Source organism: Zingiber officinale, chromosome 7B (assembly GCF_018446385.1).
Source record: "Zingiber officinale cultivar Zhangliang chromosome 7B, Zo_v1.1, whole genome shotgun sequence".
NCBI classification, from domain to species: domain Eukaryota; kingdom Viridiplantae; phylum Streptophyta; class Magnoliopsida; order Zingiberales; family Zingiberaceae; genus Zingiber; species Zingiber officinale.
The window spans coordinates 78,617,435-78,638,829 of NC_055999.1; the positions used below are offsets into that span (position 1 = coordinate 78,617,435).

The 21,395-nt window shown below is 43.6% G+C and overlaps 2 protein-coding genes across 2 annotated transcripts in view; both read left to right on the top strand.

Annotated features, from left to right (window-relative positions):
- The window catches only part of LOC122006090 (cysteine--tRNA ligase CPS1 homolog, chloroplastic/mitochondrial-like), a 59,454-nt gene extending 45,366 nt beyond the window's left edge, over window positions 1-14,088 (top strand). The window contains exons 7-9 of the mRNA XM_042561436.1: window positions 13,205-13,402; window positions 13,471-13,572; window positions 13,643-14,088. Coding sequence (XP_042417370.1) covers window positions 13,205-13,402; window positions 13,471-13,572; window positions 13,643-13,876 — 534 coding nt within the window. The 3' untranslated portion in view covers window positions 13,877-14,088. The remainder of the gene's footprint in view (window positions 1-13,204; window positions 13,403-13,470; window positions 13,573-13,642) is intronic.
- Window positions 14,089-14,639: 551 nt separating this feature from the next.
- LOC122006091 (receptor-like protein EIX1) lies at window positions 14,640-18,188 on the top strand. Its single transcript, XM_042561438.1, has one exon. The coding sequence runs from the start codon at window positions 14,671-14,673 to the stop codon at window positions 17,977-17,979; it is 3,309 nt and encodes a 1,102-aa protein (XP_042417372.1). The 5' UTR covers window positions 14,640-14,670; the 3' UTR covers window positions 17,980-18,188.
- Window positions 18,189-21,395: the final 3,207 nt, after the last annotated feature.

The following is a 21,395-nucleotide window of genomic DNA, read 5'->3' on the forward strand; positions in this document are numbered from 1 at the left end:
CCATTTTGTGTGAGATGATCGACGCGTCGGGGGTGACCAGACGCATCATTGACATCATATGCATTGATGCATTTATTTCTTGTGATTGTGTTTCCTGTGGTTGGATGCATATGTTTGACATGCATCTAGGGACACTTTCGGTTTGACGACCCTTTTGTTTGGATAGGAGTTCCCGGTGAGTACAACTTTCAGTTACCTTCGTTTTGCATCTTTCCTAGATATATGATTAGGAAGTTGTATTCCATTATTATTGTTAGATATATCTTACTAGGCATGTCTATTGGTATTCGCTGAGTTGAACTCACCCCGTGGACACTATTTTTTTGGTACCATGTTATTTATGGTGTCGCTTGGAGCATCCTGTCTGCCCACGTCACATCGTAAGACTTATCGGTTTCACGATGTTTTGTTTGTTTTATGTATCGGTTTGTTTAGCTCTGACTGGTTTTATTTTTGGAATGTTGACGTTGTTATGTGGTATTTTGTATTTATGTTATTGGTTGTGTAAGTCTAGCTAGCGTTTTGTGTTTTGGTTTTGAATGCAGTAGTGAGTCGCTTTATTTTTTTATCAGCGTGGTTGTGTCGACGTAGGTGAATTTGATATTAATCTGCGTGGTGTTTGTTTTCTTTATTGTTATTATTCCACCCGCATGTGGTGAGGTATATAGTGCTTGTAGAAAGTTTGATTGTCCCAGACGGGGAGATCTTCAAATTTCTTGGACGGAGACTCTCCGGGCGTGACAATTTAGTGGTATCAGAGCATGTATACTTGTCTATGTGTTCGGAATTATTTATCGATACCAATTTATTTGGTATCGAGATCGACTTACGTGACTTATTTTTCCGGTGTTTCGGATTTTGTATTTTGGTCTTCTCGATGTGACTTTTCGGATTTGGGACCTGGCAGCAGCAGGACATCTCCAAGCTATAGGAGGTATGTTGGTATACTGTTGTCCTACCTTTTTGTTAGTATATGCCCTGTTCACTATTACAGTTTATGACCTGTATTAACATTATTTATTGGTACCTGTCTAGTTGATATATCATATATTTTATGTGTTAGGTAAACCATTGATCATGGTAGACCGGAATAGAGATCAAGGATTACAGGTCTATGCTGATTTTTCATATCACACCATAAGTAGTATTAGCTTTTATTACTACTAGTTGATTAGCATATTGAGGCACATACCAGCCTCTGCTAGTATTAGCTGGGTAGTGGATAGTATCTATATCTTCATGTTGACCTAGCCAGTAGTATATCATTTTATCTTAATTAATTACATCAGTAGATAACTGATTTACTCTTGTTAGATGGGTCAGTGAAAGACTGACTTACGCTTGTCGACTTGGGTAGTCGTAGATTGATATACCTTAGTAGCTTATGGAGGATTAAGGTATTCTTGATTAGTTAATAGATGACCGATTTAGCTTTATTGGTCCGATCTGAATCTTTGGGTAGTTTGTGCTTAGTTTGGTATCTAAAGCACATTTGAGTACATGTTTTGTACTGATGTGGAAAAGACTGAGTTGATCGTATATCATTGTCGATTTTGGTCAGTCTATGGAGGATCGATGTATCATATTCTATGGATACTTTAATTTTAGACTGTATGTACCTAATTGGATAACTTAGAAGGTGGCATATGATTTGTGTGATAGATTAGATTAAATATGCTGATTATGCATATCTATGAAGTGTACATATGATTGTTATGAGTTGAAGGAGTTCTATGATGGATAATTCATTTGTGGATAGTGAGGGTATTTCCGTCTAGATATGGTTATTGTAGGTTTCTTGTGGATTATAGCTATTTAGTTAGCTGTACGTGTTTGATTGACATATTGGAGGTGTCTTATCGATTTAAATCTGTGTCGTGGTATGTGCACATGGGTGTGAATGCCATGTTGGAAGTATCTTGTCGACTACATCGGTGTTGTGATATGTACATCTGTGTTTAGTGTGGTATCTGAGGTATCATGTTGATTACTGGAAGTATATGTTGATTATATTCTTGGCATATGTGTATATTTGTCATGTGAGTGTTGTTTGAGGGTATTGTTAATTTTACCTATGATGATATATGCACACGAGTTCGGTATACATTGTTGGAGGTATCACGGTGATTTATACCTATGATGTGAGTATTTTTGGTGTGAACCAATTGGATGATTATGTCGATCATACATATGTGGTGTGTGCATGTATGTCAGATGTATGGTTAGTAGCATCATGATGATTCTACCTATGTTAAATGTAGAATATTAAAGGTCTACATTATGATATTGGTTGTTTTACCCTGTCAACTAATTCTCCTATTAGTGGGTGACCGACTCACTAGGATGACGATAGAGTTGACTATGGATTTGATTTGCTTACTGGATGGTTATACCCTAGGCTACCCACATTGGTCTGTGGTAGAGAGATCTTGTGCAGTCTCTAGCCAGATAGTTAGGTGCTTTGGGCACTTATGTATTGTTTGTGGTAGAGCGTAGCTCCCACATGTTATGGATCGTTTGTGGTAGAGCGTAGCTCCCACATATTCTGGATTGTTTGTGGTGGAGCGTTGCTCCCACATATTACGGATTGTTTGTAGCGGAGCATTGCTCCCATATTTATTGTGGATATATATTCTGGATTATTTGTGGTGGAGCGTTGCTCCCACATATGGAGGATTTCTTGTGGTAGAGCGTTGCTCCCACATGTATGATATTTCGTGTGATAGAGCATTGCTCTCACACTGGAGGTTCTATTCTTTGGTGATTATATATCGTTGGTGATTAGATCTATTTATTGTTGAGGATCTCATGGTTAGGAATGTCTGTGATACGGACATTTTGTGTCTTGGTTTTACCATTAGTGCTTGTGGTGCCCTAGATGTTATCATAGACTCGATGATATGGGTATTCCTAGGATGTTTAGATTGGTTTCCATTGTCTTTGTTGACGATGTGGTGATCTATTTCGGATCCGAGGTGAGTCACGTGCACCACCTTTGCATAGATCTAGAGATGATTCGACGAGAATATCTATATGTGATTATCAGTAGTGCTGATTTGGATTATCTTATGTGATGATGTTTGGGACACACGATCACCAGTCGGAGTATACCGTGGTTCCACAGGAGATAGAGGTTGTTACCGTTGGAAGCAGCCGAAATCAGTGCAGGAGATCCGCAGTCCTTGGGACTGGCAGGATATTACAGACCTTTCGTCGAGGGTTTCTTTCGCATAGTTATGCTACTTTCACGCGTGACCATGAAAGGCGTGAAGTTTACTTGGACTGAGGATTGCAAGACCAGCTTCTAGGAGCTGAAGCGGAGACCAGTGTCGGCTCCGATTTTGGTTTTAACTTTTGGAGAGGACGGATTAGTGCTTTATACCGACGCATCTCTACAGGGTTGAGCGCTGTTTTGATGCAGCACGGCAGGGTAGTCTCCTACTTCTCTGTAGTTGAGGGAGTATGAGGAGAACTACCCAGTACATGACTTGTGATTGAATGCCAGTATGTTTGACTTGAAGATTTGGCAGCATTATCGGTGCGGTGTTACAATTGAGATTCTCACTGACCATAAGAAATCTCAAATGTCTGTTCACTCAGCAGGAACTTAATCTCCGACAGAGGAGATGGATGAAGTTCCTGAAGGATTTTGGTTGTACCATTAGCTATCACCCGAGGAGAGCTGATGTTGTTGCCGATGCACTTAGCAGGAAGTCCAGAGGGACTTTAGCTTGCCACCGAATTGTGGTCACAGACTGGTTACCCTGGTTGTTCAGTCGTCGATCAGGACGAGGATCCGAGAGCCCTAGGCTGTATTTGCAATTTATAGGCAGCCAGATAGCTTCCGGGCAACAAAACCGAGTTCACACGAGACGAGGAGGGTATTATATACTACCGAGGCAGATTATGCGTACCTCAGTCTTACCCGGTTTTGTCGGAGCTATTTCAGGAGGCTCATCGTTCTCGATTTGCGATCCATCTAGGCAAGACCCGCATGTATCGAGATTTGAGGTGTTCCTATTGGTGGGACAGTATGAAGACAGACATCGCGGATAATGTAGATAGATGTCTTGTCTGTCAACAGGTGAGGGCTGAGCACCAGATACCTGCCGGATTATTTTAGCGGATTTCTATTCCTGAGTGCAAATGGAAACATATTACCATGGACTGTGTGGTGAGTCTGCCTAGAACACGATGAGGTCATGACACGATTTGGGTAATCATTGATTGATTAACCCAACCTGCGCACTCGTTAGCGATCCGGAAGACTGATTTCCTGGATCGATTGGTAGAGTTCGTCTACAACAACGGTTTGCATTCGGTTATCCAAATGCCACCGTTGAAGCGTTGTAAGGTAGGCCTTGTCGGACACCCATCCTCTGGGATGAGGTTGGGGAGGCCCAGTTATTGAGACCTCATAGAGCTCAGCTTGAGACCAAGTTGGTCCGTACTATCAGACGGAGGATGTCAGAGGCGTAGGACTGCTAGAAGGGTTATGCAGACCTGAGTCGGAGACTCTTAGAGTTCTCTGCAGGCGACTATATTTTTCTGCGAGTCTCACCTACGGAAGGGGTGAAGGGATTGATCTCAGAAGTAAGCTAACTCCGTGATACATTGGACCTTTCCAGATCTCGGAAAGGATTGGAGCGGTAGCTTACCGGTTGGCACCACCACCGTCTCTGGCAGGAGTTCACGATGTATTCCACGTATCTATGTTGCGGAGATATGTGCCCGACCCGACGCAGGTGCTGGCTGATATTCCAGTTCCAGTTCAGCCTGATATTTCATATGAGGAGATTCCGGTACGGATTTTGGACAGGAAAGAGCGTCAGTTGCGGAACAAGACTATCCGGCTGGTTAAGTCGGATGACAGTATCGTTTGGACGAGGAAGTTACTCAGGAGCTCGAGGATACGATCCGAGCTCGATATCCCCATCTTTTCACTTGAGGTATGTGAATTAGATTACCGTTCAGCATTCATACTTTCTATATCTGTTGTTAGTACTTGCTGATGGTAGATAACGAAATTTGGGGACCAAATTTTTATTAGTGGGGGAGAATGTAAAATACCGAAAATGGCGAATATTGATAAGAGAATTTTCCGAAATTTTTAGAAATTTTTCGGGAATTTTTCGGAGCTCGTATGGACGAGTTAACGGGGATATAAATGGGGCCCGGGAAAGCCTGTTTAGGCTACCCAATTTAAGTGAGGAAAAGTTGAAATTATTTATTTATTTCTTTTTCTTTTTCTTTCCCTGTTTTCGCCGAAACCTCTCCCCCCCCGTGCGTGCCATTTCTCTTCTCCTCCGCCGAATTCACCCGTGCCCTAACCTCCTAGTGCCGGCGGTTATCTCTTCTCCTCCGATTGAACGCCGGCCAAGCTTCTTCTTCCCCTCTCTTCCGAGCTGTGCCGCCCGATTTTGTCTCTTCCTGTGCCGTAGACGTTTCTTCTCGCCGACACTTAAGCGCCGCCCTTTCCCCTTCTCGGATCTGTGCGCCGACGCCGCCCAGCCCCTGCAGCCAGGTGATCATCCCGCGGCTCCCTATGCCCTAGCACCGGCAGACGACCGCCGCCCTGCGCCGCTGCCAACTCTTGACCCGATCAGTGCTATGAGCCGTGCCCTAGATCTGTCCTTGTGTACCACTGCCGACCGCCGGATCGGGCTGTTCCAGCCTCTCCACGCCGAGCCTTAGTTTCCCGGCGTCACTCCGATCGTCCTCTGCCCTAGCACTGGTCTGCCAGCCGTCCAGTGCCAGCCGCTAGCTTGTTATCGACCTGAGTCTCTGGTATTAAGGTTTCCAGCAGCAGCTTCGTCGGGTTCTTGGTCATCGCAGACGATTAGAGGAAGAGGTAAGGTGCTCAGGTTGTTCTGAGAATTTGGTTGTTGTTTGGATGTCGATTTCTTAAGCTTCATTTTGATCCAGACAGTGCATTGCAGGGCGTTTCTTGATTTCCAATAGCTACCTCTGTTCCGACAGCAAGTTGTCTTTGCTATGGATTTGTTGGGCTGTGGATTAAGGTAAGAAGTAGGGAAATTGATTCATGTTGTTGATGAATTAGGTATGTATTGAATTAGGGCTAAATCAAGTAAGATATTATGATTGGTTATTTTATTGCAAGCCCTAATTCGAATGAATTAATTAGAATTGATTGAGGAGTTAAATGATCCAATTAGGGTTTATAATTGGATTTGGATTTATGTTAGTTTCTCGAGGATTTGATTTAGCTAATTAATTGGTATTTAATTTGCTAAATCTGTATACTATGTATTACAGGACTGTGACGCGAGATGAGCAACTCGACGTTGGATTTGGATTGGATACGACCCTTTCTATTGGAGGCGGGTACCTCTTGACTTATCTTTTATGATAATGTCTTTGGATATGCATAGTATTTTATAACTACATGCAATGAACATGTTTGCTTGGTATGTCACTGTTTGATATCCTTAGCATGTTAGGTTTGTCACCTGTGATGTATCCGTGCTTATATCTCGTGATTTGTTGCCATGATTATCTTGTTACCATGAGTATCTTTGTTTCTAGAGTGACATACCATGCTTACTGAGGTTAGGACTAGGATTTGGATTGTTGTTTCTGGCCTATATATCTAGATTATTTGATACTTAGGTTTTTGTGCCATATCAGGTTTGTGTACCTCTATTTGTATATCATATATGATTCGGGTGTTTAGACCCTGATTCTTTGATCTGTGTATATTGTTGGTACATATGCTATGGAAGAGGGATATGATTTGGGTCTAGGTTGTTATACCTTAGAGGACTTGTATACCCTAGATCCGTGGATTTGGCTTACTGATACTGTGGTACCCATATTATGTATATATGGATTTTTCTATGCTGATCAGGATATTCCATACTTATTATGTTCGGGACATAGAGTTTTGATATTCTATCCGACTGTGTACTCTAGATCTTGGTATGTGACCATCGCTTTTACAGTACCCATTTTGTATGTATGGATATGGTTATGTTGATCGGTTTTGCTATGCATAGTGACATGCATCATGATTGCATGTTGTGCGATTGTCCACTATAGTTGAGCCCTTCGCCATTACATGTACCGCACACACCCCACTCATGGTTTAGTGGTATATCGACAGGTGTGTGGCGGTCATTGGCTCCGTTGGTCCGAGGACTCGGCGTGGTAGCCGCAGACGCCTGCCTGCTTGGCTCACCGGCATGTAGTGTAGCAACAGAGTAGCCGCAGACGGTGGACTCGTTTGGCTCCGCTGGTCGAGACTCAGCGTGGTAGCCGGCAGAGATATCCTCCCGCCATCGTGTACCGGGAGTTGAGCATTGAGCTCCCCATTTATGATTCGGGGTCACAGGATGTGAGTACTCCGACAAGATCCCGCCCACTCGGTCACCATCGGAGCAAGTGACGACAGAGTGCACTGTTGTCACAGCCCTACCCACTGGTCTCGCCATTTGTGTGTGAGATGATTGACTGGTGGTGACCAGGACGCATCATTGACATCATATGCATTGATGCATTTATTTCTTGTGATTGTGTTTGCTGCATTTGGTTGGATGCATATGTTTGACATGCATACAGGATTTAGGGCACTTCCGGTTTGACGACCCTTTTGTTTGGATAGGAGTTCCTGGTGAGTACAGCTTCCTTAGTTACCTTTCAGTTTTGCATCTTTCCTAGATATATGATTAGGAAGCTGTATTCCATGTTTATTGCTGTTAGATATATCTTACTAGGCATGTCTATTGGTATTCGCTGAGTTGTTGAACTCACCCCCGTGGACACTATTTTTTTTCAGGTACCAGGTTATTTATGGTGTCGCTTGGAGCATCCTGTCTGCTGGTCCCCACGTCACATCAGAAGACTTATCGGTTTCACGTATGTTTTGTTTGTTTTATGTATCAGTTTGTTTAGCTCTGTACTCTGGTTTTATTTTTGGAATGTTGACGTTGTTATGTGGTATTTTGTATTTATGTTATTGGTTGTGTAAGTCTAGCCGGCTAGCAGTTTTGTGTTTTGGTTTTGGTACAGCCGAGTGAGCTGCTTTATTTTTTTTACTGCGTGGTTGTGTCAGCCAGAGGCTGAATTTGATATTAACTGCGTGGTGTTTGTTTTCTTTTATTGTTATTATTCCAGCCGCATGTGGCTGAGGTATATAGTGCTTGTAGAAAAGTTTCAGATTGTCCGCCGTACAGGGGAGATGCTGCCGAAATTTCTTCGGACAGAGACTCCTCTGGGGCGTGACAGATGCTCTGCTTCCTTCTATTATTACGGACTCTGCTCTCTCATATGGCTATGGACTTCACTTCCTTTGACGGTCAAGGCTCAGATTATTCTCTCCCTGACTCCGCGGATATTTGGGAGTTAAGGGATCGACACTATTTATCTCATTGACTGTATGGGCATTTGGGAGTTGAGCCGAGCCAGCCAGTTGACATCACTTTGCGATCAAGTATGATAAAAGCTCTATCTCCTCATGTTGCTATCGGCTTTGCTTCTATGAGCTTCAAGGCTTAACCTCCCCCGTTCGGGGTCGAGCTATTGCCACGGGTCTCGGACCAGAGTAGTACCACCAGTCTCGGATCTGAGTATTGCTAGCGATCTCTCGGTCGGGGGGTCAGACCAATCCCCGGTCGGGCTCCTGGACCAATTCCCGATCAGGCTTCCAGACCAATTCCCGGTCGGGCCTCCAGACCAAGTCCTGGTCAGATCTCTAGATCAATTCCTGGTCAGGCCTCTAGAACATTTCCTGGTCAGGCCTACAGAGCATTTCCTGGTCAGGCTTCCAGAGCAGTTCCTGGTCAGGCTTCCAGAGCAGTTCTTGGTCATGCCTCTAGAACATTTCCTGGTCAGGCCTACAGAGCATTTCCTGGTCAGGCTTCCAGAGCAGTTCCTGGTCATGCCTCTAGAACATTTCCTGGTCAGGTCCCCAGAACACCTCCCGGTCGGGGTCCCAGACTCTCGCCTCAGTGCGAGTTATAAGTGAGCATGCTCTCACGCCCAACAACCGGCAGGTCGGATTCCAGACTCTCGCCTCAGTGCGAGTTATAAGTGAGCACTGCTCTCATGCTCAACCCCCCCCAACGACCTTCCCGGTCGATGTCCCAGACTCTCGCCTCAGTGCGAGTTATAAGTGAGCTCTACTCTCACGCCTCCAGACTCTCGCCCCAGTGCGAGTTATAAGTGAGCATGCTCTCACGCCCAACGACCGGCAGGTCGGTGTCCCAGACTCTCGCCCCAGTGCGAGTTATAAGTGAGCTCTGCTCTCAAGCCCAACGACCGAGCTGCTCGGTCGGCTGTCCCAGACTCTCGCCCCAATGCGAGTTATAAGTGAGCATGCTCTCACGCCCAACGACCGAGCTGCTCGATCGGCTGTCCCAGACTCTCGCCCCAGTGCGAGTTATAAGTGAGCATGCTCTCACGCCCAACGACCTCTCGGTCGGCGCTCATCACTCACTCGCAGCCCTGCATGACACTCATTATACTCGCTTTACTCGCCGCTCTGCCCGGCACTCAGCTCCCACGTTCCGCTCACGGCTGTTGCTCGGTCGGCATTCATCGCTTCACTCATCGCTCGGCCCGGCACTCATCGTGCACGCTTCGCCGCTCTGCTCGGCACTCATCCTTAGCAGGTCACTCACCGTTGTGGCTCGGTTGGTACTCACCGCTGCACTCGCCGCTCTGCCTGACCCTCATCGCACTTGCTTTACTCGTCGTTCTGCCCGACACTCAGCCTCAGCAGGTCGCTCACCACTGTGGCACAGTTGGTACTCTCCGCTCACTTGCCGATCTGCCGTGCACTCATCATATTTGCTTCGCTCGCCGCTCTGTCCGGCTCTCGGCATCCGCGTTTCGTTCACCGCTGTGGCTGGGTCGACATCCACCGCTCACTTGTCACTCTGCCCTTCACGTTTCGCTCATTGCTGTTGCTTGGCCGTTTGCTCGACCATTCGCTGGTACCACTCGGCTACTCATTTTACGCTGGTCGGCCTATCGCTTAATGTTTTTCTCGGTTACGCACTCGACATCGCTGGCTCGGTCTTATTCTGCCATATAGGCATTCTCTCTGTTTCCCGGTTGACACTTTTCGGTCACCCGGTCAGGATTTATTGTAGTCCGAGCACGCGCTCGACACCGCTCGTCCATCATCTTTCGACTCACTTGACCTTTTTGGCCACTCGGTTGTCATTTTTCAGGTCGCGCTCAAGGCCTTGCTCGTCGGTCTATCTCTCTATAGCTCGGTCGCGATTTATGGTTGCTCGATCTACACTCGCTCAGTCGCGCTCACGACTTTACGCATTCATCATGCTCTTTTTGCCAGGTCGCGATTCACTATCGCTCGACATTCGCCAGATCACTCTTTCGACACTCTCTCGATATGTCTTTTGTCGCTCGATCAACGCTTATTCTTTTCGTCGCTCTGCCAGGTACCCGTTGTCCATAGCTACTCGTTCGACGTTATGTGACAACCTCGCAATATGATTTTGCATTTAGTAGCGATTCCGTGTTTCATTTGGCTGGGTCTAGTCAGTCGGACTGGCGCCTCCTTTGACTAGATTTGAAGGGGAGGCTTGTGACGTGGATATGGTTTAGGGCAGGTGAGGAAATAGGAGGAAAGGGAGGGGCAGCTTGGGAAAATGAGGAGATAGGGTTTTAAGAGAGTACTGTAGCATGCAGAGAAGGGGGAGGGGTTTTGGTTCGTGTTTTGGCCGCCGCCAACTCCTCCTTCCTCCTCATGCTTCTCACCGGAGACGATGCCATCACCGGCCGTCACACCTCCTCTCCTCCTCTCCCTGCTTACACGCGCCGTCACCTTCTCCTCTCTCCCTCTGCTCCTCACGTCGCCACCGTCGGAAAGGCCGGTGCTCCTCTCTCCCCATCCGCCTCGCGACGCCGGTGACGATCGACCACCGTTCCTCTCCCACTCCTCCTCCTATAGTCGCCGTGAACCGAAAGAAAAGGGGGTTCGTTCATGCATGGGAGGCCGCCGCCAGAGAAGCCAACGGAAGGGGCCTTTTCTCCTACCGGGTTCCTCGCCGGTGCAGACGACGGCTACCGACGGCATCATCAGATAGTTCACAGTCGTTCCTCTCCTCCACCTCCTCTCTTCTCTCAGCTAGCACCACCGCCGGGCAGACCACTGTCCTTCTTCGTTTCCTCCTTGCTACGCCGTCGCCGGGCAGACCACTGCCTCTTTCCGCACCGACGCCATTGTGAGCACTACTGTTGACGCCAGCAGCCACTGCCCTCTTCCTCGTCTTCACATGGCGACCACCGGCTTCGAGCACCCACAGTTGGCTCGGGTCGTCACCCTCCTCCATTTCCCAGTGCACCCTAGCAGCAGCCGTCGGCTGATCCATGACTTCGTTGACGGTACAACGGTTGTCATGCTCCGATCCACACTGCCGTACAATTTTGATGTCGATCCGGTATCCGATCCACGCCATCGTGCGCTTTCGGCACTGGTCGAGCCTTTGAGCCATCGTCGTATTTCGTCCTTCGGGAGGTGGTTGTGTTTCGACTCGTGTGTTTATGTTGTATTCTTGTCTGTGTACTGATGTTGTATCACGGCCAATGTGCCGATAGTTTATCCCGGTCTGCGTACCGGTGCCTTGTCCCGGCCTGCGTGCCGGTGCCTTATCCCGGTCTGCGTACCGGTGTCTTATCCCGGTCTACGTGTCATCTTCCGGATCGGAGTCATCTATTCTTCCAGGTCGCGACAACTCGAGCCGCGTCCCATCCGAGGGCGCCCCCCTGGGCCAGGGTACGTTCCTCGTTCATATTTCATATGCATTTTCATTATTTCAGGGCTTAGTCTTATACTCATATATTCGTTGGATCTGCCTCGAGCATCGGGGTACCGGGGGCCGGGTAAATCCGGTCGCTGGCTGCAGGTAGTGTTGACCAGAGGACTTCCGAAGACTCGGTCAACACGGGAGCCGTCTCAGCACACCCTCCTCCGGGACGCCGCGACTCAGTTAACATTCTCACCACCTCACCCGACGGTCCGTCTGACTCAGCTTCCGGACTGGATCAAGTATAATTACGATGGTGTAAGTACTAATTTTATAGTTATCGTATATTGTTATTATCTATTGATTAAAATATTAACACATTATTTTTTTAGACCGATCAGTCAGAAAGAAAAGATCAGATTACTGTCTTTAAGAAAACTCATTATAGCTCATCAAAAGGGATGATTGGAGGGAGTGTCAAAATTGCATACGTTTGTTATGACCTTTTTAGTGAATTTGTTCTTAATTGTGCATAATTAAATTTTATAATATTTTTAATATGTTTGTTATTTCTAGGATGATATGGTAAGATTGCGTGATGATTATGTTCAAACACAAAAAAATATAGAAAATGTTATCGATGCAGTCTAAATTGTAGATACATTTTGTGATCAGGTCAGCGATACTTGTTATGTTATCTACTTGTCATGTTTGGTACAATTTTGTCAATATAGACTCTTATCCATACTCATTTTGGATACATTAGAGGATTTGGAAGTAAGCCAAAGCCAGTTAGGTCCACTTCTTCAGATGTCACCTCATCTAGACCAACTAACACAGCATTATGAGAAAAACTTGAATCCATCGAGTAACGACTAGAAGACACAGAACAAGAGTTAGCAAACACCCGAGTTCAGTTAACAAACACCCAAGAGCAGTTAACAAGCACCTAAGATCAATTGGAATCAATGAGATCAAGACAAGATTTGTTTAAATGAATTCTAAACTGGTTGGCACTTGGAGTATTAGATTTCTTGATCCATGATTCATCTTCAGCTCCACCGCCTCATCCTTGACCTTATTTGTTGTTGTGGACTTCATGTTGTGAACTTTATTTTTGAACCTGATGTTGTGAACTTTATTTGTTATTACTTGTTGCTAGAGATGTGAACTTGTTAATGTTTATGTTATGTGAACTTTATATTGCTTGTGATGAGTTGACTTGTGAACTTGATTATTTTGAGTTGTTATGTGCACTTGTTTGAGTTGTGAACTTGTTGATTATTGTTTGAGTTGTTTGTGAATGTAGTGAGTATGAGTTGTAAATTTTGTTGTTAGTTTGTTTATTAGTTGTAAAATTGTACATCTTGATGTTGCTTCTGATCGACTGTATTATATCTATCAAGTAAGTTACCTCCATTTGCTCCTTCACTGAGATTGGTGTGGTTGAGTGTTCCCTGTGCATGGTTCAGAGCCTTTTGGATTGTGAAGAAGCTTTACGCCAGCAAGCCCGTCTTAGTGATTCTCTACCACCAGAAACTCTTCAATGCATCGATAAACTTCATCTCGATTTTGAGAGTTCAATGTCAGATGATCTGCACACTCCTGTCGCATTGGCTTCCATCTCTGAACCTCTTAGAATAATCAATGAGCTTCTGCACACAAAGAAGGTACGAGTCTTAAGTCCTCTCCGCGCACATAACTTTCTAATTCTAATCGGTGTTCATCCATCGAGCAGGGTAGGAAGCAAGAACTGAGAATGGAGTCTCTTTCTGCTCTGCAAAAGGGAATCAGTAATATTTTGAGCGTTCTTGGATTAGTTCCTTCAAATTTTTCTGAGGCAAGTACTTTTGTATTATGGATATGTCTAGAGTTAGTATCTCGCTTACCGACACATTTTAGTATAACAGATATTACAAGAGCTGAGGGAGAAGGCTCTGAAAAGAGCTGAAATCACAGAAGATGAACTGCTGCAAAAGATTGAAGAAAGGACATCGGCGAGGAAAAATAAGCAATACGAGAGATCCGATGAGATCAGGAAAGAGCTATCTACCATCGGAATCGCTCTCATGGATAGCCCCGATGGAACAAGTTGGAGGCCTACCGTCCCACAAAGTGTCGAGGAGCATGCGAGTGTAACATGATTGCATTCTTTTCTCAGGCATTCACCGAAGTAGCTTCTTTTTTGTTTTTTTTCCTGCTCTCAGAACTGGCCAATTAAACATAGAAATGTAATTCTTTTTTGAAGTTATTGTTTCATGTATCCAAACACCATAAAACATGAATAATTTGACTCAAGAAACCACCTTCCTTAGGTCTTCTTCATTAGGTTTTTAAAAAATTTTGAGATTGAATATTTTTTTTTTTTAAAATTTATTCTTCTTTCGTAGTAGCTGTTTCTTTCAAGGGTTATTAATTATGAAAACGTAAATATGGTAGAACAGATGCTAACTCCCTTATATCACAATTAACAAAGCAAATTGTCCAAGCCTTAGACTCCGCAACACGGAGGACAGTTACTAAGGCTAGCTATTGGCAATTTCCTCTACCACATGGATCTTTATTTATCTCTTTTACGTTGAGATTGCTTTCTGCAGTCACAATAAGGACGATATATGTCCTTTTTGATAATTGAATGATAAACATGTCCATTTGGTATCTTTATTATGCACATAAATATATAAATTATTTTCAAATGAGTGGACGAAGTGCACTGAAAGAGAGATTGCTACACTCGTGATGCCACATTGATCTGGGCCTCATTTTCTACTTAAAAATGGTTGGTTGATTTAAAAGACACGGCATATGGGAAGACTTGGAAAAGTAATCAATAGAAAACATTGAATCAGATGCACATCTATATATTAAGCAATAAGCTATTGCAATCCCCCATCGAGGAAATTAAGCAGCAAGTAGTTTACCAAATTGGAGGAAAACTATGCCTCTGCACTCGCTCTACTACTCTTTGTTGCTTTGTGGGCTTATTATGATCCTTGCCTTTTCTTTGAAAGAAGCAGCAGTAGCAACACCTACAAGAGGCTGCTCGGAAGTGGAACGGGATGCCCTGCTCGACTTCAAAACCAACGTCAAAGACCCTTCCCACCGTTTGGCCTCCTGGTCTCCACAGATAGACTGCTGCAAATGGAGTGGCGTCGTATGCAAGACGACCAACAACGCAACTTTGTTCGGAGGCCACCGTGTGGTGGAGCTCAACCTTCAAAATCCAAATGTTGATAATGAGCAAACTTTCCATACGGCTCTGCGAGGTGAGATACTGAGTCCTTCTTTGTTGAACTTGACTCGGTTAGAGCGGTTGAATCTAAGTTGGAATGACTTCGAAGGAGCTCAAATTCCACAATTCATGGGCTCTTTTTTGAATCTCAAGTATCTTGAGCTTTCTTGGTCCAATTTTTCTGGAGTCATTCCTTTTCAACTTGGTAATCTGTCGAGCCTTTATCATCTTGGACTGCAGTCAGCTAGATGGCTTGCGACTCCAATTGCCCATCGTTTGGATTGGCTCTCAGGACTCTCTTCTTTGAGGTACCTCGACCTTAGCTATGTGAATCTCAGTACAGTCTCTCAAAATTGGTTGTCGGACGTCAACATGCTCCCTTCCCTACGAGAACTCTATTTGGTCTATTGTCATCTTAATAACATCCCCTCTTCATTTAATTCTCATCTCAATCTCACTTCTCTAGAAATTCTTGACCTGGAAGCCAATCCCTTCTACTCCTCCTCCTTGCCCAATTGGTTGTGGCGACTCACTAATCTCTCATTGCTTAGAATTGATGCTTCAGGACTGATACCTGCTGGAATCAGCAACTTAACTAGACTAATTCAACTTGATATTTCTGGCAACATATCTAGTCCCCTACCTGTTGAAATCTGGAGTCTGAATCATCTAGTACTACTTGACCTTAGTGACAATACAATGCTAACAGGTCATATACCCGCAGAAATTGCAAATTTAAGTAGTCTACAATCATTATTTCTTTCTTATTGTTCACTTAATAGTCAAATACCTTCTGAAATGGGAAACTTGAATAGTCTAACAACACTCCACCTTTATTTTAATTCACTTTCGGGACCCATACCTAGTGATATTGGGAACTTGACTAGTCTAATAAGTCTTGACCTTTCTTATAATTCACTTTCGGGTCCCATACCTAGTGAGATTGGGAACTTGACTAGTTTAATAAGTCTTGACCTTTATTCTAATTCACTTTCAAGTCTCATACCTATTGAAATGGGGAACTTGAGTAGTCTAATAAATCTTGACCTTTCTTATAATTCATTCTCGGGTCCCATACCTACTGAGATTGGAAAACTTTCCAAGTTACAAGTTTTATTTCTTTACAATTGTTCACTTAATGGTCAAATACCTTTTGAAATTGGAAACTTAACTAGTTTAATAAGTCTCGACCTTTCTTATAATTCACTTTCGGGTCCCATACCTACTGAGATTGGAAAACTTTCCAAGTTACAAGTTTTATTTCTTTCCAATTTTTCACTTAATGGCCAAATACCTTTTGAAATTGGAAACTTAACTAGTTTAATAAGTCTCGACCTTTCTTATAATTCACTTTCGGGTCCCATAGCTATTGAGATTGGAAAACTTTCCAATTTGAAGGATTTATACTTAAGGGGAAACTCTCGAATTACCATTTCCTTAGACTATGACTGGATCCCTTCTTTTCAATTAGAAAGGCTTGACTTGGCATCTTGTACAGCAGTGGGTCCTAGGTTTCCACAATGGCTCCACTCACAGAAATCCATGTCTGAGTTGAGTTTGTCCAATACAAGCATTAATGACATCCTACCTGATTGGTTTTGGAATTCATCTTCTTCCACCTTTTCGGTTATTGATCTCTCTCATAATAAGCTTAGGGGTACTTTGCCATCATCGATCGAGGTCATACGAAGCCTTGAATATATAAATCTACGTTCTAATAAACTGGAAGGACTTGTTCCTCGTTGGACACTTCAAATCTGGGCCCTAGACCTATCTTTTAATGATTTTTCTGGGCCTATACCATCATCAAAAATTTCACCATCCTACTTAATCCTTTCGAATAATCATTTCAATGGGTGCATACCATCTTTCATTTGCAAATCGGAGCAATTAGAGGGTTTGGATTTATCCTACAACAAATTATCCGGAGAGATACCCAAGTGTTGGCAAGAAGCAAATATGAACCTTTACTTTACTCACTTGGGAAACAATAAGCTCACCGGTGAAATTCCTAGCTCCATTGGAAACTTGATTGGATTGGTGTCTTTGCATTTGGACAATAATGATCTCAGTGGACAACTTCCAATGTCATTACAAAATTGCACTAAACTACGTGTCATTGATCTCACGGCCAACAACTTTTTAGGAAGTATACCTACATGGATGGGACAAAATTTGCAACAATTGACTATTCTTATATTACGGTCAAATATGTTTTCTGGCATTATTCCTTCAAATCTCGGAGAACTGAGCAAGCTTCATGTTCTTGACCTTGCCAATAACAATTTAAGAGGGTCTATACCATGTTCCTTTGGCAATTTCAGTGCAATAAGATTGACATCAAGAGCAACCGATGACACAATTTCAATTGAAGGATCAATCGATGGTTTTGAATACGGAGAAAGTGATAGTGTATCAATAGTTACAAAGGGATATAAATATAGATTTTCATCTATTCTCTATTTGGTAAAGATTATAGATCTTTCAAGTAATAGTCTTACAGGTGAGTTTCCTACGACATTAGGATCTCTTGTAGGACTTCAAACTTTGAATTTGTCAAGGAACTTTTTAAGAGGCAGGATTCCAGATACTATTGGTGGAATGAAGTCATCGGAAACATTGGATTTATCTTTCAACAACTTATCAGGCGTTATTCCTCAAGATTTGTCAAAATTGACTGCTTTGGACCATTTAAATCTTTCTTACAATAATTTGTCAGGGGATATTCCTTCCGGATTTCAACTTCAAACACTTCTAGATGCTTCCATTTATATGGGCAATGCTTATCTTTGTGGGGATTTGATTAATAAAAGTTGCTCTAATGATGTCGACAACAATGTGACAAAGGAAGAGTTGCAAAAGAGTAAATCACAAATATTTCTATCAATTTACTTTGGTGCCTCACTTGGTTATGTGATTGGATTATGGAGTGTGTTTATAATCCTACTATCCAAACACAATTGGAGGAATTTGTATTTTCATTTGATTGACAAAGTTCATGTACCATTAATTTAGGGTAACTAAATAATGTTTAGGCAAACTGTGGGACAAAATCCAAGTTAATATCAATGTAACTATTCAGATACTTAATATAAAGTTAATAGATGTTGGTGCAATATCCCTTAGGTCAAGGTTGACTGGTTTGACCAAGCTTGAGGCTTGGTCATAGTTTCGATGTTTGACAATACATGTAGACACATGGACAATGCATGTGCAGTTGTTCATATGGGGAGATTCTGATCAGGGACTGATCAGTGTGAATGAAGAAGAGTCAAGTAGGTATACCTGACTGGAAGGAAACCCTGGTGAGTGAAGCCAGGTGAAAGTCCTAGTGAGTGAAGCTAGGCAGATGGAAATCCTTGTGAGTGAAGCCAGGTGAAAGTCCTAGTGAGTGAAGCTAGGCAGATGGAAATCCTGGTGAGTGAAGCCAGGTGAAAGTCCTAGTGAGTGAAGCTAGACAGATGGAAATCCTGGTGAGTGAAGCCAGGTGAAAGTCCTAGTGAGTGAAGCTAGGCAGGTGAAAGACCTAGTGAGTGAAGCTAGGCAGATTGAAAACCCTAGTGAGTGAAGCTAGGTGAAAGTCCAAGTAGGTCAAGAGAGTGACCGGATACTTGGCATGAAAGAAAAGTCCAAGTGGGTCAAAGGGATTGACCGGACACTTGGTGAGGGAGTCCTAGCAGGTCAAGGGAGTGACTAGATGCTAGGCATGACGTACCAACAGGTTAAGGTTGACCGGATGTTGGTTTGAGACTTGGTTTTGGGCAAAAACCAAGTGCTGGATCGATCAGTGGATCGATCCAGACCTTTCCCAGCGAATAGAAAGCCTCTGGATCGATCAGTGGATCGATCCAGAGGTCTCAATCGATCAGTGGATAGATTGGGACGCTGCTGCTTCGCGCGATAAGCGTTGGATCGATCCGTGGATCGATCCAGGCGTTTTTCCAGAGCACAGAGGTGCTCTGGATCGATCCGTGGATCGATCCAAAGCCTCCCCGATCGATTGGGAATAATCGAATCGATTGGGATCCGACCGTTGAGTCGTATTTGAGCCGCAGGCGAGCGTTGTCTTCGGCACTTCTTCACCGATTCATTTCAGATCTTCACCAGCACCTCCACAGCTCTTCTCAAGCTCGAGATCGCCAGTTCTTGAAGGTTCTTGGAGGTTCTTCCAAGTCAAGAGGCGGATCAAAGCAAGGAGAAGAAACTAGGGTTAGGGCTTTTGCACTCATTGTAAGCTTGTGAGCTTGTATTTCATTACCTTTCCCTTTCTTCTTGTATTGAGTCTTGTAGGGCTTCTCCGCCTTTGGTAGTTACCATAAAGGAGAGTTTTATTAGTGGAGGGTGTGTGTGTTGGTGTGGATCCTTGGACTAGTCACCTCTTCTGAGGTGGATACCGAGTAAACCAACCGTGTTAGCGTTGTGTAATTTGTTTCTGTATTTTCCGCTGCCTTATCTTTGAAGAAACAAGCAACGCCGAACACTGGGCACGCGACGAGCTATTCACCCCCCCCTCTAGCTACTTTTGGTCCTAACAAGTGGTATCAGAGCAAGGTTGCTCTTCACCGGAATCATCGCCGGAAGGATCAAGCATAACAAGAAAAGCTAGAGGGTGAAGAAGTTGGAGAAAATTCTTCAAGTTCAAGATTTTATCAAGCTCAACTTCAAGATGCAATTCCAAGATGGACTTGGATTTGATACAAGGGTGGCTCCACCATACACATCCACAAGCTTCGATTCTTGGAGATCAAGAATTGAAAATTTCTTGATGATGGAGATAGAGCAATGGTTTGCTCTAATGGAAGGTTTTAAGGCTCCAAGGAATTCAAAGGGCAAAGTTCTCAAAAGGAGCAAATGGAGCCAAGAACAAATCCAAAGATGTGAGGCCAATGACAAAATGACCAAGCTTTTGGTCAATCTATTACCAAGCAACATCTTGGAGAAAATTGGAGAAGTTGAAGATGCCAAAGAGCTATGGAGCAAATTGGAAAAGGCTCATGAGATCCCCTCCACTGTACCTAACCAAGAAGAATCCAAAGAGGGTGACTCATTGGAGCAAGATCAAGAGGAGGACTCCGAAGTTGAGAGATGCTCAACTTCCGAAGAAGAGGAAATCCAAGAAGCTTCATTCTCAAGGGAGTGTAATCAAAAGAGCAAGGAAGGAGCATATTCCTTGTTTCATGTACAAGAGGATGAAGAAGAAGGTGAAGCCTCCACCTCTAGGATTGAGGGGGAGCAACTCTTGGTGACACCGGATCAAGAAGAAGGAGAATCCTCCACATCCGGGTCAAGAGAAGAAGAGGATGAAGAAGCTTCCACCTCCACAAGTCAAGATAAATCAATTGGAGGGAAATCGATTTCGGATCAAGAGGAAGCCTCTACATTCATATCAAATGGAGGAGCAAGTGCCACCCCTACACAAGAAGGTATAAATAGTTCAATTAATAATAAGAATCATATTATATGTTTTGAATGTAGGGAACATGGGCACTACAAAAGCAAGTGCCCTAAATTGGCCAAGAAGAAGGGTCAAGTGGCACCAAAGGGCAAGGAGAAGCCAAAGGAGACCATCTCCGGAACAAAGAAGAGCAAGGAGCACATTGTGTGCTTCTCTTGCAATCAAAAGGGGCATTACCAGAGTCAATGCCCTAAGGGGAAGAAGATGGTCAAGGTGTTAGAGTGTATACTAAAAGCCTAGCTTTTGGTATAAATATTTATCTAGAAATAAGAATCACATTGGTCAAAAGTCTACATTTATGATAAATGTAGTTGCTCAATTAATTTATATTGTAGATAACATGGTGTGTGGTGTCACACACAGAAGATCATGTTATTGGTTCCTTATAAATTATAAACAGTAGCTCACGACCAAGATGGAAAGGAACAAACCATTGGAAGGTCGTAGTGTAATTAGGTATTAGTATATCTTAACTATATAATTACACTAGTACACTTAGAGTGTATTGAGTAGGACCATTTGAGGTCGTTCCTTTTATACTGACTTTATAAAGGAACAAAGACCTCAGTTATTATGGAAGTGTGTGCTCTTAATCCTAATATAATAACAAGCACATATATTTGATATTTATTTCTTTAATTTATCAATGGGTGAGATTTAGTTCGATGAATCAATAAGCCCGATAAGTTGGGAAATGATATCACTTATAGTGTGTGTTGTTAATTATAGAAGAAAACTGTGTCCTAGTAATCTAGGTTGAGAATGTCCCCAAGAGGAGCTCATAAGGATTGTCATGTTAAACCCTGCAGGTGGACTTAGTCCGACATGACGATGAAGTTGAGTGGTACTACTCTTGGAGCTAGATATTAATTAAGTGAGTTGTCAGTAACTTACTTAATTAGTGGACATTTGTTATCTTAAACACAGGGAGACTAACACACTCATAATAAGAAGGAGCCCAAAATGTAATTTGGGA

What these genes read in the sequence shown, in the direction of transcription:
- LOC122006091 (XM_042561438.1), top strand. Translation starts at nt 14,671, where the DNA reads ATGCCTCTGCACTCGCTCTACTACTCTTTGTTGCTTTGTGGGCTTATT.